Source organism: Scyliorhinus canicula, chromosome 7, assembly GCF_902713615.1.
Source record: "Scyliorhinus canicula chromosome 7, sScyCan1.1, whole genome shotgun sequence".
NCBI lineage: Eukaryota > Metazoa > Chordata > Chondrichthyes > Carcharhiniformes > Scyliorhinidae > Scyliorhinus > Scyliorhinus canicula.
Window position 1 is genome coordinate 141,573,973 of NC_052152.1, and position 19,739 is coordinate 141,593,711.

At 44.3% G+C, this 19,739-nt stretch overlaps 1 protein-coding gene across 4 annotated transcripts in view; it reads right to left on the minus strand.

Annotated features, from left to right (window-relative positions):
• LOC119969424 (solute carrier family 12 member 5) overlaps positions 1–19,739 on the minus strand; it is a 1,634,719-nt gene that overhangs the window by 459,160 nt on the left and 1,155,820 nt on the right. For all 4 annotated transcript variants that reach the window (XM_038803049.1, XM_038803048.1, XM_038803051.1 and 1 more), the window contains exon 2: positions 11,266–11,360. In XM_038803049.1, coding sequence (XP_038658977.1) covers positions 11,266–11,360 — 95 coding nt within the window. The remainder of the gene's footprint in view (positions 1–11,265; positions 11,361–19,739) is intronic.

Sequence of the window (19,739 nt, forward strand, 5' to 3'; positions counted from 1 at the left end):
AGTAACAGATTCAAAACAGGTTCTTCCTTGCTGTCACCAGACTCCTGAATGAACCTCTTATGAGCTACACTGATCTCTCTGCGCATCCTCTTTACTGTCATTGGCTCTGTATTCCGTATGCTTCACCCGATGTCTATGTCTATATATTTACATTGTGTATTTATCGCATGTCCTGTTTTTTCATGCATAGAACGATTTGTCTGGACTGTACAGAGAAATGTACTTTTCGGCACCATGGCAGTAAACCTAAATCAAATCTAATGAATATAAAGAATATATTGCCTTTAGGATCAAATAAATCCATTCCCAGGCTTTCCCATAGCCTTGATGGAAAAGTAGAAGGTGCCAGCATTTCTTTTTGGTCTTAGCTGTTTAGGGTGTAAGTGTCTGTGTGTGAGTATGTGAGTGCACTCTTGTGTATATGTGTGTGTGTTTGTGAGTGCACTTTTGTGTGTGTGTGTATGTGTGTGTGTGTGAGCGAGTTGGGGGTGGTGCCTGTCTTATTCACGAAGAGCAGCAAAGCTGGAGATCAGACAGAAACGATCAGTCATCTTTGTTAAAAGGGCTGAAGGGATTAGAAAACCATTCCTGGGGAAAGTGGGAGAACCAAGCCAAACATTCTCACCACCCTCTTCCCTCCCTGTCACAACCTCCACCGCACCCAAATCCCACCCAACAACAGCAACATACACCAGAGTTTCTGACCCATGAGTGATAACATTTTGGGTTTGGATCCCACTGCCTCTGTGTACTCAGACGGAATGAAAATGAAAATGAAAATCGCTTATTGTCACGAGTAGGCTTCAAATGAAGTTACTGTGAAAAGCCCCTAGTCGCCACATTCCGGCGCCTGTTTGGGGAGGCTGTTACGGGAATCGAACCGTGCTGCTGGCTTGCCTTGGTCTGCTTTCAAAGCCAGCGATTAGCCCTGTGAGATAAACAGCCCCTGTTGAACCATGGACCATGGACCATGAACCATGGAATCATGAACCATGGAGATCACTAGTGGGCAGGTTCTGGGATTGACTGCTGGCAATGTGATCTGTGCAAGATCAGAGGGGCATTTAGCAAAACCTTAGTTTGGAGAGAGTCATAGCCAGAACAAATTGATTGCATTCTTCATCTTTCACATGGGAAAACATCCCAGAGGCACTTCAAAGGACACAATCAATCATGAATTGCACATTGAGTCGAAGGAAGAGATATTTGAAGGGGCGACCGGACAATTGGTCAAAAAGATGACAGCTGGTGGAAGACAATGTCCTGGGAAGACTATGGGGTGGGAGGAGGATAAAGAGTGAGAAGCTCAAGAGTTTGAAGGAACCTGAACACAAGAATGAGATTTTTTAAATTGGAGGCATTGATAAACTGGGAGCCAATAAGCGCAGGTGTCTAATGAGTGTTGTGTGTTTAAACCTGCTGATATTCTCCATGAATGTGCTTTTAGGTTTTAGTTCCAACATTGGCTGGCTCTGGGTCTGTCAGCTGCTGATAAATGTGTTGGGTCTAATTGTATTTTGGGCTGCGGTATGTGGTGGGGCAAGTGGTGAAAGCAGAGAGCCCCACTGAGGTTACAAACTATCATCTCATCTTCCAAATATTGCTCCGTGTTTAGGCTATTGATTCCAATAGAATGCCAATTTTGGAATAACTCTCAGTAATTGGCAGCTGTTCTGCCTGTTTCCTCTCGACACAGTAACCATGCACTCCTCTGGGAATGCAGTGAGCTAACCTCATTCTCATAGTATAACAAATATCTAACACACTGCTCCAGAGCCTGGAGGTTATAACAGGTATTGTCACTGATTTACTCACTTCTTCACCCAGATAAAAATACAAAGAGGCAAATGGGTAAGGTGGAGGGAAGAGAAAATTCAGAGATAATCTGAATAAAGCAGGACAATTTGAAAGTGCTTTTTTTTTTCTTCATCTTCAAAATACTAAATACAATAGATGGCACAAATGGGATATTGTGAGAATGAATTCAATGGAACAGCCTCAAAAAGAGCTCTCCACTGATGGTTCAATGGGTTAAACCATTCCATAGTGTGGTACTGAAGAAAACTGACCAGCTACCAAGACGAGTCTGTGTTGAATTCATTTCTCTCTGCTGTAATATTGGGCTGCTTTAGCTCAGTGGTTATACCGCTAGTTTGTGATACAGAACAAGGTGGCAGTGTGGGTTCAAATCCTGTACCAGCTTCCCTGAAGAGGCACCAAAATGTGGCGACTAGGGGCTTTTCACATTAACTTCATACTTGTGACAATAAAAGGTTATTATTATTATTACTGAGTGCTCTGCAAACTAATCTCAGCATTGCTGGGCTGGGAAGAGAGGAACGATGGCATAGTGGTTAGCACTGCTGCCTCAGAGCGCCAGGGACCTGGGTTCAATTCCAGCCTCAGGTGACTGTCTGTGTGGCGTTTGCATGTTCTTCCCGTATCTGCGCGGGCTTCCTCCGGGTGCTCCGATTTCCTTCCGCAGTCCAAAGATGTACAGGTTAGATGGGTTGGCCATGATAAATTGCTGCTAGCATCCAAAGATATGCAAGTTAGGTGGGGTTACAGGTGTAGGGCAGGCGAATGGGCCTAGGTAGAGTGCTCCTTCAAAGGGTCAGAGCAGACACGATGGGCCGAAAGCCTCCTTCTGCATTGTCGGATTTCTATGGATTCTATGAATCAGTAAACATCTAATTGTTGGCTAGTTGGCCTTGCTGATAAATATGTACTTGTGTAAAAACAGCATTATGTTCATTAACAATCAGTTGATCAAGGTATTGGAGAGCAGCCGTGGCCATGGACCATTCAGCCTGAGGAGAGGTGAGAGTGCGGATAAAGATTCAATTGGAACCATACTTCTTAAAATCGCATTTTATTCCAGTGAAAATAGAAGATTGACGGGAGTTTTAGGGTGGGATCTTCTGGCAGTGCAGTGCTGCTGAACGTTCATGGACCCTTGGCTGGTCCATTGCATCCCTCCTTCCCTGGCGAGTCTCTCACGGCAGGGATGGAAAATCCCAGCCTTAATTGAGATGTATATGGTCATTAAAAGATCTGGGTGGAAATTCTCCGCCCGTTGAGATTCTCTGTTCCTGCCGGCAGCTGTCCCCACCCACATGTTTCCTGGTGGCATGGGGTTGCTTCAATGGAAAATCCCATTGACAATAGGCAGGTGTAGTAAATTCTGCGGCCAGCGAATGGCGTGCCACTGAGAAACACATGGCTGGGAGACCAGAGAATCCAGCCCCTGATCTGGTAGATAGAGAGAAATGATTTCCAACAGGAGCCTAATCCATACTAGGGGACACGGAATAAAAAGAATAGGCTAGCCAGCTCTAAGTTCAAGATATCCCGCCAGAAGAAATTGCTTCTTTCTATCTTGCACACCATATTGCTTAAACATCCCAGGGATGATGTCAGAAAGCACTACCTCACACAATGGGTAGTAAAAAGCTGGATTCCTCTTCTTAAAAAACTGCGGTGGCAAAATCAATTGAAAATCTCTAAATTGATTTTGAAAGACTTTTGTGACTTAAGGGTATAAAGAAATATGGAACCAAGGTGGGATAAATGCCCTTAAGATACAGGTCCGCAGTGACCTTACTGACTGGCGGAACAGGCTGAAGAGGTTAAACAGCCTACTCCAGTTCAATGGTTTTGTTATTAATTTAGAGATTCTACATGATGAAAGGCTATGGGTAGTGATATGAATGGTTATAAAATTGAGTTTAGACAGTAGTGTTTCCCCAAGTATAAAAATGTCTGCCAGGCCACAGCGAAGAGTTACCCTGACAGGCACTCGAGGCACATGCGATCTGCCCATTTATGGAGGAGTTGAGCAGTCCCAAAGGTCAGGCCTCTGTTTCACTTGAAGATTAACAATATTTTATAACAGATAAACGTTTGAGGCTGCTTTACTTGTGTTTAAACACTGATAGGGAAAGTCTCTTGAACAGAATGTATACCTTTCCTTAAAAGAAACTGTACACCTTTGGCTAACCAAATCGAACTGAGCACAGCTCATTGATGGAGCATCAAAGAATGCTTCAAGAAACCTTTCCCACGTTTTGGTTCTGTTTGTCTGTATTGCTGCTGCCCAGTTCTGCTCCCGCAGGGCTGAGAAACAAATCTGCGTGAAATCCCAGTGTGACCAGCAACAAAAGTACAGCAAGTGGAAATACAGCATTCAGATTGAGGCTCGGAACAAAAACCTTCTGAGAAAATAATCTTATCCAGTACCCAATTCATCACTTTCGTTCTTCCTGTGAAAACAGCAATTGGCTTTGTTCGGCCAAAATAAAAGAAGATGAATGAATGAATGAAAATCGCTTATTGTCACGAGTAGGCTCCAAATGAAGTTACTGTGAAAAGCCCCTAGTCGCCACATTCCGTCGAATAGAAAAAGATTGACATTGCACCCCGCAGTTATATTTCTTGAAAAGCTTCCAGCATAGATTCCCACTTCCCACCATTGTTAAAATTTGTTTTTAACAGTGTACGCCAGAAATTTCAGGTACAGAATTTGTTGACGGTTAACTGTGCGCGAACAACAATTACTCACGTGCAAATTGGTGAGCATGTTCTGGCAAAGGTGAGATAACCCATGAATGACAAAATAGTGTAATGTCAGTCAATCCGATTGGACGACAGCTCTCAAGACCCAGATGTTGCAGTGGACAGGACTGGAACTGCATGTAGCCCCCCAGAGTTTGAGTCCCGGGACTTCAGGTGCAGTTTGGTTTTGGAGAGGTGAGGTGTGGCTTGGGGTGGGTGGACATGGGGGAGGAGGGGATGTTGGCGACGAGGCTGCAAGGGGAGGAATGAGATAGGTTGTTGTAGATGGTGGGGCCTCCTCCCCCACCCCGATAATGTTGCAATCCTGTCACAATGAAGTGTACGTTCTAATTGTAAGTGAGAACAGCTGGGGAAAAGTTAGGGAATTATTCTTAAGGTTGACACACCACCAATTGCGCATGAAGAGGCACGGACCCGCAGGAATATCCCCTGCACAGCTAAGCCAGAAACTTTGGACCATTTCACAGGAAAGAAACTTTCACACCGCAACAAGGCCGCTGGAAATAAAAAATATCTCAGCGAGCCACAGAAGCTGGGAGAAATCCAGTGTCCGGTTAAGCCAATCAGAAAAGTAAGGTTAAGGGGGGGGGATTGTTGGGTTACGGGTATAGGGTGGATACGTGGGTTTGAGTAGGGTGATCATGGCTCGGCACAACATTGAGGGCCGAAGGGCCTGTTCTGTGCTGTACTGTTCTATGTTCTATGTTCTATATATATAAGAACATATTTCCACCTATATGCAGGGAAGGAAAAGGGAGTCTGTGCCCATGTTCTCTGGGTTTTGTGAATAAATCTGTGTTAAGGAAAGACTGGCTCTATATCCTGCTTCTTTCAGTGAATAAGTAACAAATTATAACACCCATTTCCTGCCTGAGGCCTGCACAGGTTCATTTTTATGTTTTATATCTGCCCCTAAACTCCTCCCGCCAGTCTTAAAATTGAGGCTGGGTGGGAAAAAAGCAGTTAAGCGGTCATTAATTGTCCACTTGTGGGCCTCAACTCAAGGGGGTGGTGTGGTGGAGGGGTGCAGCCGAGGCCTCACCCCTCCTACCATTAAATTGTGGCGAGGTTGGAGTGGGAGAGAGCCTTGTGAGAAAGCCATCCAAAATGTTTTATGGCCACCGCCTTTGCCTACAAACCTGCCGATGGATGAATGTAAAATTCTGCCCACTATCTCACTCTCAACATTCATGTGAGTTTCATGAAGTGGCTACATGTGCTCATTAATTGTCCATCAAACTTGCCAGAGCATGTTGTCCAGTGATTCATAACTTAAATCCTTTTTTCAGAAAGCGATAATGTTTGCACTCAAACTGTTTGATCCAGAAAAGGAAGAATTAAAGAGAGTGAGGAGTTTCATTCTTTCAGGTAATTATTGTTGGAGATTTGGCAAAAATGGTTAATTTTTCTCAATTTTCCTTTCTGTCTCTTTTTCATCTATCTCTCTATCCTATTATTCCTTCCCTTTTATTAATTTCACTTTCTGCACCTGATTTGACTTTAAATTCACCCACTCTAACTCACCCCACTTCTCAGCCCTTCCCTGTGTTTATTTATTGATCCTTAATTTTCATTGGATGCATTGATACTGCCATTCCCAAGGATCCAGACATGCCATTGTCCTCATTGTGCCTTTTCAACTCATATTTTCCATCAAGCTACAAAGCAAAACATATTTTGAACTGAAGCATGCAGGGAAAGGTTTAGCTACCCTGGCAGGCCCCGCCATGTCTTGCCGTGGGGCCGGACCTTGATCAACTGGGGCATCTCACATTGCACACCTTTAATTAGACATTTTCCTGCAAGGTTTCTGTGCAAAAATGCTTTGCCCTGAATTTCTGTTTATGTGTTTTGAGCAATTAATTTACAAATCCAGCAATATTAATGGGAAGCCCAGAGGTGGGGCAATGGTGGAGCCACATAAACCAACCAGCAAGTTCTCGGCATTCACACCTCATGCCTTATCTGCAGAATCATGTGCACTTGTCAACTGATTTGCATATTACTAATGGAGTGCGTTGTTGATATGCCATTATCTTTTGAGCAATATCAGATGCAATATAACCACTTAAATGAGGCAAAAGGACAGACTAACCGTGTTCAAACATACTACAGAAAATGTAGTCCACTTCAATGTTAATTAGCATTACAGGACGATCATTTTCAGTTTGTATTGAATGTGAACGTTTGAGCAAATACCTGAATTAGGAGCAAGAGGATGCCACTCGGCCACTTGAGCCTGCTCCACCATTCAATAAGATCACGGATGATTTGATTGTAACCTCAACTACACATTCCCACCTGCTCCCGATAACCTTTCACCTCCTGGATGATCAAGAATTTATGTAGTTCTGCGTTAAAAATATTCAAAGACTGCTTCCACTCTGCAGATACTTGAGGAAGTGAGTTCCAAAGACTCACGGCCCTCTGAGTGAAAACTTTTCTTCTTGTCTTTGTCTTAAATGAACAACCCCTTATTTTTAAACAGTGATCCCTAGTTCTAATTTCTCCCACAAGAGGAAACATCCTTTCCACATTCGCCCTCTCAAGTCCCCTCAGGATCTTATATGTCTCCATCAAGTCACCTCTTACTCTGCTAAACTCCAGAAGATACAAACCTAACCCGTCCATCCTTTCCTCATAAGACAACCTGCCCATACCAGGTATTGGTCTAACAACCCATAGTACTGTAGATATGGCCTCACTAATTCCCAGTAATTCCCAGTATAATTCAAACAAAACCTCCCTACTCTTGTGTTAAATTCCCCTCGTAATAAACAATGACATTTGGCTTGTTTTGATTTATTGTCACCTGTACCGAGGTACAGCGAAAAGTATTGTTCTTCGCACAGTCTGAACAGATCGTTTCATTCATGAAAAAACATAGGACAGACATAAATACACAATGTAAATTCGATTAGCTTTCCTAATTACTTGCTGTACCTGCATACCAGTATTTTGTGATTCATACACTAGGATACCCAGATCTCTCTGCGTCTGAGCTCTGCAATTTTTCATCATTTAGATAATAAGCTTCTTATTTATTTCTTTTGAAAAAATGGACAATTTTACATTTGCCCGCATTATACTCCATTTGACTGATCGTTGCCCCTCACTTAACCAATCTATATCCCCTGTCGCCTTCTTATTTCCACTTCTCAACTTACTTTCCTGCCTATCTTTGAATCATCAGCAAATTTAGCAATCATACATTTGAGTCACTTTATTCAAGTAATTTATATAAATTGGTAAAGGTTGAGGCTCCAGTACTGGTCCCTGTGGCGTATCATTCGTTACATCCTGCCAACCAGAAATTCACCCATTTTTGCCTACTCTCTGAATCCTATGAGTTAGCCAACCGTCTATCCATGCCAATATGTTACCCCCTACACTACGAGCTTTTATTTTTCGCAATAACCTCAAGTGCCTTCTAGAAACCTTAATACAGTTCCCCTGGTTGTCCTTTACCCAGGGCACATGCTACTTCTACTTCATCATCGAACTCCAATGAATTGATTAAACATGGGACAGAATTCTCTTTGTGGGAGACAATATTTGCTCACCATAGATGAATCACAACTATTCGTGCTTGCACTGGGAGTGCAAATCTGAAAGTGATTCATCATTCCTTGCCATGCAAATTTACGCATGGCAGGGATTGCAAGGGATTCCTTCACAAATTCCACTATCAGGCTTCCATTATGAGAAAACAGCCCAGTGGGGATGTCAGATGGCTGCTCCTCCCCCCCCCCCCCCGCCACTGTAACGCAATTCCGCACCCCCATCCCTGGATTATCTAGGTGAAAGGCAGTTAAGTGTTTTCTGCATAGAAAAAGAGGCAGTGAGAGCACTTAACTGTCTTTGATGCAATCCAGGATCTGTCACTCATAGCTAGATGTTTCTAAACATTGGTTAGTTTCACAGCTGACTATTTAAAACTCACTCAAGCATGAAGGGAGATGAATTAAACAATGCAGACAGCTGTGTGTGTGGGAAGCTGTCAATCACAGCATAGCTAAAGCAATTTGATAGAGAAATGAAGGACTTGCAGATCAAGGGCGGGATTCTCCAATAATTGGGCTATGTTCCCATGCTGGCGTGAAAACCGGCATCAACCACTCCGGCGCCAACGGCCCTGAAAGTGAGGAATTCTCCCCTTTCTAGGGGGCTAGGTTGATGCCGGAGTGGTTCCCGCAGCTCCAGCTGTGCCGAAGGACTGGTGCGAGTTCACGCATGGGTGGAACAGCCAGCGTATTTTTGCGCATGCGCAGAACATCCGGCATATTTCCGCGCATGCGCGGGGTTCCCTTCTCCGTGACAGGCCCCGGGCAATATGGTGGAGTCCTACAGGGGCCTGGCGCGGAGTAAAATAGGCCCCCCACGGAACCAGCCCGCCAGCCGATCAGTAGACCCCGATTGTGGGCCAGGCCACCGTTGGGACCCCCCGGGGTCGGATTCCCCCCCCCCCCCCCCCCCGCCTCTTAGGATGGCCCCTGCACACTTATCTTCCAGGTCACGCCATGTATGACGTGAGTCATTCAGGCCGGCGGGACTGGGCCAAACCCGTCAGCCACTCAGCCCATCAGGGCGTGGAGAATCGGCGGGGGGGGGGGCGCTGTCAACAGCCACCGACCGGCGTGGTGAGAATCCCGTCCGCGCCCGAAAAATGGCGCCGGAGAATAGGGAAGCCGGCCGCGGGGCGGCAGGGTGGAATTCGCGCCTTCCCCGGGGATTCTCTGACCCGGCGCAGGGTCGAAGAAACCCAGCCCAATGGTCTGAGGAGGGTTTAAATCCAGCTGACTGATTTTCTCTTTCTAGGAATTTACAGGTGCTGCTTTTCTGCCTGGGCCAGCAGGTGAATTGTACAGGTGAGTTTTAAAGCAGTGATTCTTTTCACTGCCAATTTCTGGACTGCTCTCTAGTTCCTAGACAAGGGTCTCTTTTATGGGGGGCTTCCAAGCTGAAATCACTTTTATGGGACGCATCCAGGAAGGGTCTCACTTGTGGGGGGTTCCAGGCAAGGGTCTCTCTTATGGGAGGCTTACAGGCAGGGGTCTCTATTATGGGGTCTTCCAAGGAGGGGCTCTCCTATCGGGGCATTTGTGGTGGGGTTCTCTTCATGGGGTGTCTCTGGTGGGTGTCTCTGTAATAGGAAGGTCTCTGGTGGGCTTCACTGTAATTGAGGGGTCTCTGATGGGTCTCCCTGGAATTGGGAGGTCTCTGGTGGGTGTCTCTGTAATAGGAAGGTCTCTGGTGGGGCTCTCTGGAATTGGGAGGTCTCTGGTGGGTGTCTCTGTAATAGGAGGGTCTCTGGTGGGGGTCTCTGAAATTGGGAGGTCTCTGGTGGGGGTCTCTGAAATTGGAGGATCTCTGGTGGGTGTCTCTGTAATAGGAGGGTCTCTGGTGGACTTCATTGTAATTGAGGGGTCTCTGGTGGGGCTCTCTGGAATTGGGAGGTCTCTGGTGGGGGTCTCTGGAATTGGGAGGTCTCTGGTGGGTGTCTCTGTAATTGGAGGGTCTCTGGTGGGTTTTGCTGTAATTGGGGGCTCTCTGGTGGGGCTCTCTGGAATTGGGAGGTCTCTGGTGGGGGTCTCTGAAATTGGAGGATCTCTAGTGGGGGTCTCCGTAATTGGGGGATGTCTGGTGGGGGTCTCTCACATGGGGAGATCTCTAGTGGGGGAGCAGAGAGGAGTCGTGTTGGGGTGAGGTGGGTAAGATTTGCATTGTGGTGGGGGAGCGTACCCCTCCTATGGACTTTGGGGACAATTTCCTTAAAGACTTAAACCCTTGACCCACCATGAGGTCCACCGCATCAGGACCACGTTTGGAAATAACTGCACCATTTCCAGCCCATGTGAATCTTGGCCCAGAGGATTGGGGGATCATGCGAACTTGGAGAATATTGTGCCAGGTCACCGAACCCGTTTTTCTGCCCGACACTGGATTCTGCGCTGCATTGGGAATTCCACTCCTGGCGACGGGTGGCAGAGACTCCACCCCATGATTTCTCTTTCACAGGACAATGTCCACTCTTCTTGAGTATCATGATTTTTTCTAAGTACCCTGCTATAACATATTGAATTGTAGCTTCTAACATATCATCTATGATATATAATAAGTTAACTGGCCTGTAGTTTTCTGCTTTCTGCACCCCTTACCTTTTGACGAAAGGAGCTGCATTTGTTTTTTTTCCAAACTTTTGGAACTTTCCCTGAATCGAGGGAATCTAACTGAAACAGGCATTAGGTGATAAAGTTTTGGACTACGGATTACAAAAGGGACTGAGACTGAAGTGCATTACACTTCATTAAACATTATTGGATACTTATGGGTGCAACGCACATCTGTACAATATTTGCAGCTGACGAGCAAATGATAAACCAATAATTAGACTTGTTGAGGGATAGTCAATCAGCTGGCAGAAGGCTGTAACTTGATCTTGAGTAAAGCATGCAGAGGAACAGGATCTGAACTTTGAACACATTCTGTTCCAACACATTGATACATGTGACTCATTGTAATAGTCCCTGCAAGGTGGCCAAGAACAAGGTGGCAGATGGCTGACTACATCACCTTATTAAGAGTCTTAATTTGTCACTCACTGAGACACAAAAAACCGTTAAACAGTGTCGGAATTCTGTCAGCTAAATGGATAGAATTTGATGCTTGCTGTAAATTGTCGGACTGTACCTCAAAAAGAGCCATATTTTTCCCATCATATTCTTTCCCTTTTTCAACTTCGGCACTGTTAATGAAGGGACTGCTTTCTTTCGGGTTTCCATCTCCTGCAAAAATACAAACAAAAGAGAAGCACTGATAAGTATGTGTTTAGTAGAAAGGAAGAGATGTTACATATGTATAAACCATCAATCCACACCGTCTGCACACATAAAAATGATGTGGAGATGCTGGGGTTGGACTGGGGTGAGCACAGTAAGAAGTCTTACAACACCAGGTTAAAGTCCAACAGGTTTGTTTCAAACACTAGCTTTTGGAGCACTGCTCCTTCCTCAAGTGAATGAAGAGGTGGGTTCCAGAAACATATACATAGACAAAGTCAAAGATGCAAGACAATGCTTTGAATGCAAGCATTTGCAGGTAATTAAGTCTTTACAGATCCAGCGATAGGGGTAATCCCAGGTTAAAGAGGTGTGAATTGTCTCAAGCCAGGACAGTTGGTAGGATTTCACAAGCTCAGACCAGATGGTGGGGGATGAATGTAATGCAACATGAATCCAAGGTCCCGGTTGAGGCCATACTCGTGTGCGGAATATGGCTATAAGTTTCTGCGCGGCGATTTTGCGTTGTCCGCTTCCTGAAGGCTGCCTTGGAGAATGCTTACATGGAGATCAGTAGCTGAATGCCCTTGACTGCTGAAATGTTCCCCGACTGGAAGGGAACATTCCTGCCTGGCGACTGTCGCGCGATGTCCGTTCATCCGTTGGTACTGCGTCTGCATGATCTCGCCAATGTACCATGCTTCAGGATATCTTTTCCTGCAGCGTATGAGGTAGACAACGTTGGCTGAGTTGCACGAGTATGTACCGCGTACCTGGTGTGTGGTGTTGTTACGTGTAATGGTGGTATCCATGTCGATAATCTGGCACATCTTGCGGAGATTGCCATGGCAGGGTTGTGTGGTGTCGTGGTCGCTCATAAAACTGAGTCTAGTGCAAAATGTCCAAATTACCAAACAGCATGTCTTTCGGGACGAGTGGGAGGAAACCGGAGCACCCGGAGGAGACCCACGCGGTCACGGGGAGAACGTGCAGACTCCCACAGACAGTGATCCAGCCGGGAATCAAACCTGGGACTCTGGCGCTGTGAAGCCACAGTGCTAACCACTGTGCTACCATGCTGCCCGGTATACAAGGCCAGCTTTAGAATTCACATGGCTGGAATATTGTTCTCACTGAAACTAGGGCCGCAATGGAAAGCAGTAATGGAAAACAGGCCTATTCCTGATCTGTAGCTCATTTTGGTTCACTGTGGAGAACCTGATGTAAGACCCTGTATCTCCACAATCTCAATCCTTCTGCATTTTCTGTACAAAAATTACAGTCTGTGTTTTAAATAAGCATTCTTATGATGAAGTCCCTGTCGTTTGGTCGAGGAGACATGTATATACATTTATAAAACAGTCAGTATTTTTTCAAAACTATGAGGACTAATACATGGAACATGATTCATCAATAGATTTAATTTATTAGGAGTGAAAAATTATCCAATTACAAAAGGCAAATATAGTAGAATAGCGGGTCTCATGGGAAGGCTACTTTATACACCCTCTAAATGTCATGACTTTGCCTATCAACAGTGAACAAGACATAAAAGGATGTGAGATGTCCACCAACAGGTAGAAATCTGCCCAGAGGCAGCAATAGCCAATATTCAAAAGACTGAGATATATGAGATACATCTTTCCCAATAATGAGATTAGAAGGCTGTTTCGCTAGGAAACAGGCGTGAATAGCTTATGAGGAGAAACAGCTTATAGATGATTGGAAAGCTCAAAGAGGTATACATAGGTTAATGTATAGTCAAGGACGTTGATAGGGGAAGACAATCGAATACATAGAAGGCATAATTAAAGTAGAACAAAGGTATAATTGGCCAGACCCTGAGAAGCAAGGGAGGCAGTTAACACCAAGCAGTTTCAGAAAGCAGACAGGCCAATTTTTGACGACAAAGCCTGAAAGTTGTTTTTGCAGCTAACAGCCTGGAAGCCAGTTTACATCAAATAAGCTTCTCAGTCATTGAGCCAAAGCAGTGCAAAAAATCTTCATAAGGGCCATTTAAATATCTCCACTGGACCAGGACAAAGCGTTTCCCAGATTTGATTATCACCCTGTATTGTGTAATAATTATACACAATACAGGGTGGTAATCACAGGGGCTGGTTTAGCACAGGGCTAAATAGCTGGCTTTTAAAACAGACCAAGGCAGGCCAGCAGCACGGTTCAATTCCCGTACCAGTCTCCCCGAACAGGCGCCAGAATGTGGTGACTAGGGGCTTTTCACAGTAACTTCATTTGAAGTCTACTAGTGACAATACGCGATTTTCATTTCATTATAAGCTGGCTATTTAATTTGGATCGAAAGGGAAAATGCTCAAGGGGAAATGATTTTAGGTACCTACAGTTGCGGGACTTTGTTCGTAGACAGGTCCCATCTTTCCCACGACTCCCGCCAATGGGGATCCAAGACAGAATAGTCTGTAGGGGGTTGAAGGGGAGGGTAGAGTCTCTGGTATTTATAAGGTGCTCATGAGGGAGGAAGGGTCCCAGGCGGAGGAACTGAAACTTAAATGGGAGGAGGAGCTAGGCGGGGAAATGGAGGACGGGCTGTGGGCAGAGGCCCTGAGTAGGGTAAATTCGACCGCGACATGTGCCAGGCTCGGGCTGATTCAATTTAAGGTCGTTCACCGGGCCCATATGACGGTGGCTCGGATGAGCAAATTCTTTGGGATAGAGGACAAATGCGCTAGGTGCGCGGGAGGACCGGCGAACCACGTTCACATGTTTTGGGCATGCCCTAAGCTTAGGGGGTACTGGGAGGGATTTGCGGGCGTCATGTCCCGGGTGCTAAAAACAAGAGTGGCGATGGGTCCAGGGGTGGCAATTTTTGGGGTTTCGGAAGACCCGGGAGTCCAGGGGGAGAAAGAGGCCGATGTTTTGGCCTTTGCTTATTGGCGTGGAGGGACTCAAAGCCCCCGAAGACTGAGTTGTGGCTTGCGGACATGCCGAGTTTCCTGGGTATGGAAAAAATTAAGTTCGCCTTGAGGGGATCTGTACAGGGGTTCGCCCGGAGGTGGCAACCATTTATTAACTTCTTTGCGGGAGAGTGAGCGTCAGCAGGGGGTGGGGGGTAGAGTAGAGTAGAGTAGGAGGGACAAAATGGCAGGTAGTACCAGTGGGAGAGGAGCGGGCTTGTGCAGTATGTTACGATTGAAGTATTGAAAGTACATGGATGTTAGCACATTTTTGCCTTTTTTGCTTTCTTTCTGTTGATGTCTGTAACTGTTTACAAAGCCAAAAACTACCTCAATAAAACTGTTTGTTAAAAAAAAGAAAGGGAAAATGCTGGAAATTCTCAGCAGGCCTGGCAGCACCTGTAGGGAAAGAAAAGAGCTAACATTTAGAGTCCAGATCACCCAAACCTTTGATAAAGGGTCATCTGGACTTGAAACGTTAGCTCTTTTCTCTCCCTACAGATGCTGACAGACCTGCTGAGATTTTCCAGCATTTTCTCTTTGGTTTCAGATTCCAGCATCTGCAGTAATTGGCTTTTATTTAATTTGGACGTTATTTGGGAAAACGGCGAAGCCTTACAGAGTTCAGGTACCTTTGATATATTTTAGAAGAAGGGATACATTCTACATGTGTGTCTGTGTAGTAAATCATATCCTATAAGTGTCTGAGAGTAGAATAGCCCTGTTTTTTTATATTTGTCTTTTCTTTAATTTAATAAATTGTCTTTCATAATTGTTACACGATGACTGGGCTATTTATTCTGACTAAGTTTCACTTGTCTCTTCACACCAAAACAAAATAAAACTACACGCCTCCATGAATCAGTGTTCCAAGTTGAGATACCCTCACAGATAATGTACTACATGACAGAAGTTATAATTATAAACTTATAATTATTTAGGGAAATTGTTGAAAGGGGAAAAGGCATGCATGGGAGGACAAACTTGCAGAAAAAGGTGAAACTTGATACATCACGCCCCCAAAATATATTAGGTACTCGGATAACTCTTTTGAATAATGAACCCTGCAGAACCTCATTAGAAACAGTCTTCTGTAAATGCATCGCCTCACTTCTCAGGATTGAAATCCATTTGCCATTGTTCCATCCAGCTCACTAATTCATTGATATCTTCCTGTAGTTGATAGCTTTTGTCTTCATTATCAAACACATGCTCAATTTTTGTACTCTCTGAAAATTTCTAAATTCTGCCTCCTAAATTATTGATACTTGCCACAAAAAAGAAAGGGACGGAGTAGTTAATCCCGCAGAGCCCCACTGGAAACAGTCTTCCAGTCATAGCAACACCAATCGACCATTGCCCTTTGCTTCCTGTCTCTGAGTCAGGTTACTGACTTCCTGTGCACTTTCAGTATTTTCCATTTTTATATGAAATCCTTTGAAACTTATGTTTGATGAAGTAGAATTGTGTTGTTCTTCCATATGGCATCAAGTACATTCATTTCAATTTACACAGAAACTGGTTGAATCCACTTTGCTTAAAGGGTTTTTCAAGAACTTACTCAGCTCTGCAAACAGATGTGTGCAGAGACGTGATTAGTGGCAGAAGACTATCAGCACAACTACTAACTCTGTCTGTCATTATTCACATCATGACCCAACAAAGCTCTTTTAAATGCATCTGATCAGGAAGTGGGTGAGCACTGAGCTGCGTTTCTGGTTCCCTATTTTATCTTTTGACAGATGTGAGTCAGAATTGAGTCAGCATAACTCTCAAAATATTTATCTGTGGGCCACATGCTCACACTCGAAGATAGTTCTGTCAAAGATCAAACAGTGCTATGCTCATCAGCTAATTGGGAGACAAACCCCATACAGCAATGGTGAAGGGCAGTGACTGAAATCAGAACTGTGAGTGAATCAGGTCAATATTTACTGGCAATTCCCCTTGCAAGCTTACGATAGGTTTTAGTAAATCAACGTGGCTGGGAAAAATGTTGCCATTTTGTTTTGCTGGGCTGGCACAGAAAATGTGTTTTATAAATCAGATTTAATACCATCTCATTTAATCTTCCTGAGTCAGGCTGAGTACACAATGGAGTCTACGTAGTAGAGGTTGGAATGTATCGATTCTCTGTCATAATAAAAGATTGTATTAATAATCGGAAGAGCTTCCCAGTTATATTTGCTCTGCTTTGTAGATTTACTGGAGAGCATTGCTGTTGTAACCTTCACTGCAATTATGCGTACAAAGCTCCTAAATAAATTGTTATTGACTAAATCGGCTGAATGTATTGATATGGCATATTTATTAATATTTTATTGCCTTTTCTGTCGGGATGATCACAAGAGGCGAGGACAAAGACCACCAACGGTGGATTTACAGTGGCAAGATGATATTACTTTTTTAGCCGATGTCCTGACAATTTGTGGAGGGGATGAGCTATATACGTGGCAGGGGAGGATGTTGTGGGGGAGGGTGGGGACTGGGTCAGTCAGTGGGTGGGACAGGTGAAATTGTCTATTTTCAGATAGCTCCTGTAACATTATCATAAATGTAAGAACTGCAAGGGTTAATTAAATGTATGACTCAATCACTCGAGGGAGCTAGATGTACCAGTATATAAGACATTGATGCTAAGCCTTACCGGTGAGAGGTTGAGGAGAAGGCTAGAGAACAGATTGAAGGAAATATAGTGTGAGTGAGAGCAGATCTTAGCTAATGTTATAGTGTCGAGATAAGTAGTAGATGAGTGTGAATTATATGTTTAATATCAACTGTGTACTATCTAGGAGTAAGTGTTGAATCCAAATTAGTAGTGTTAATGAATTTAGAGCTTTGTTCAATTTAAATCTATTTGTGGTCTTTGTGAACACTACGCCAACCATCCTAAATTTAGCAACACAAAGAACACCACAGCTCCTTTTATAAGTTTAATACATTGTTCAGTGTACTGATTTATTATCGGTTGCAACAGAGTCCCAAAGGTTGAGCCTTTGCATGTGGTTTGTGCAAGTGCACCTCCTGAATTTATCTTCATGTTAATTTTTGCAACATGTGAAAAGTCTCTGCTCTGATGTTTAAATGATCATTTTGACACCATGTCAAAGTAATTACATAGTGAGTTTAAACAAACCTTCAACTGATGCTGAAATAGTTCATGTGATGTGCGCCTTAATTTCTGCCCCCCCCCCCCCCCCCCCCCATTGAAAAGTTATATTTTCCCCATCCTTGCTTTTCCTTATGTTCAAAGCTTTCCTTGGTGGAAAACATCACGGCGCTTAATTTTCCAGTCTCCAGATCTTTGGAGACTGGATGTGCATGTCGGTACCTTGCAGACATCCTGACCAGGAAGTTTCAACTTGTACAGGGAATTCCCCTGGTTCCCAGGACCCTCTGCAAATATCTCCAATTCTGAGTCAGAGTCAGAGACAGTACTGTGGTACTTACCAGCTACAGTTGGAAATCTGATCTAACACCTGGTTAACTACATTGGTTACCCTCCAACCACTTGCACTGACCTCCGCCAACCCTTCACAACCCATTCATCCCCAAATACCCAGATTAAACCCCATAAATACCCTCTTACCGCCCCTGACCCAACCATGCCTCCCAACCACTTGCCTAACCCCCTGCCCTGTCTTGATTAACACCCCCCCAACCCAACACTCCTGGTCAGACCTGACTACTCCCAGACCCACATACCCACTAACCTATCTGCTCACCCTATCCACCTCATCCAACTACCCCCTCCACCCATCTACCCATTTACTTCACCCACCCACCCACTCAACCCATCTACCTACTCACATTGCCCACCCACCTACTTACCCATCTACTTCACTCACCTACCCATTCATTTGTTTATTCATTCACTAACATTCAAACATTGTACATTTAAACTCAGCATTTTGCAGCTAGTGCAGCAAAAAGGGGGCATGTCCTATCTTCAATCCCTAATCTGTCTTGAAACATGCTGCTTTGCACCAGTCAGAGCACTCTTCAGTGGAAGTAGTTGTGAGGAATCTACATGCACTGCCCCATGAAAATTATATCTAATCTCCACTTGAGTAACACAACCTACAGGCAAGTTTAAATTATGGTAAGCAGCAATTTGGACCAAAGAAACATCCTTTCACAGAGTTCCCCTGGGGATGCTGCAGTGTGTATTTCCAGAAAAGCCAAACTCAGAAGATCCCGGAAGAAATGCAGACAGCGTTGAGTCGGGGGCGTTTTTGAGCGGAGCAGAAATCCGATGATTGTAGCTCCATGGAAGATCCAGGCCATGGTAGTGAGGCCTTTGATTTTACCATCACACAATACCCAGCTGTTAACCCATATATGAAACTAGCCATGTGCTTCATTATAGACTTTCTTTTCCTCTTCCCACTGTGAAAACACTGAGTCTCCCTTTGCACTGCGTAGTATCCTGACTGACATTAATCAGGAGCTGTTTATTAGTACAAAGCAATATCCTGGTGGTCTAGTGGAAGAAAGGAGCCTTGATGATATTTTGATCTAGGCTGAATGTTTAAATGTCAGCCAACGGATTACATGTTTCTACTTAGTTTATTCTGTTGACCTTATGTGTAGAATTTTGAATATTCTTCTTATTGTGCCTGTGTGTTCTGCAGTAAAGTCATCATAGTCCCAGATGACCATGGGCTGCTTTCCCCTTTGAGGGGAGAGCTGATTGATGATGATTTAACCTGAGGGTTTGCAGCACGCACATTAACTATAAATATATATATTATATATTTCCAATTGCTTGCAGGATCTACATGCATGTTAACGTTCCAGGTGGAATGACGTCAATTGAATCTACGGGGAATTTAAAGTGTAAATGTCTTCAAATTGCATCTGCTATGGAACTTACCGCAACCCTGGCTTCAGTTTCTATTGAGACTAATTCAGTATGCATAATTCAACCACATTATACAACAATCAAACTAGGCAGATCAGATTCTTTCCAGTCACCAGTGCAATTGAGGTGTAAGGTATTTTCTCCCTCATATCCTCAACATAAAGCATCTGATCCCATCCACTGCAGATAATCCTATTTAAACACCCCCACACAACCAGCTGCTCCCTGGTACTGATTGGAATTGTGCAGTTACCCATCCAAATATTGTACCACCTGCAGCAATCAGTTTGTAAATCTTTGCTCTCGTGTTGAATAACAATGTCCATCTACGCCCCCTTAAGCACTAAATCCACCGTTGCTGAAGGTACTGAAATTTCTCTCAAACTGGCCTTAGTTAGCTTTCCATTGTTCACTTACGTTGATTCAATCCAGTCTGCTTTTGTTTCATGTTTCCTGCCTGGAGCTTTGAGCAGCACAGTGCACACAAGGAGAACATGAATGCAGGACCCTTAAGCTAAACTACAAACCTTTGAAGAGGGTGCAAACTATTTAATGTTTGAACATTCAAATTAACTGTAAGTAACTTTA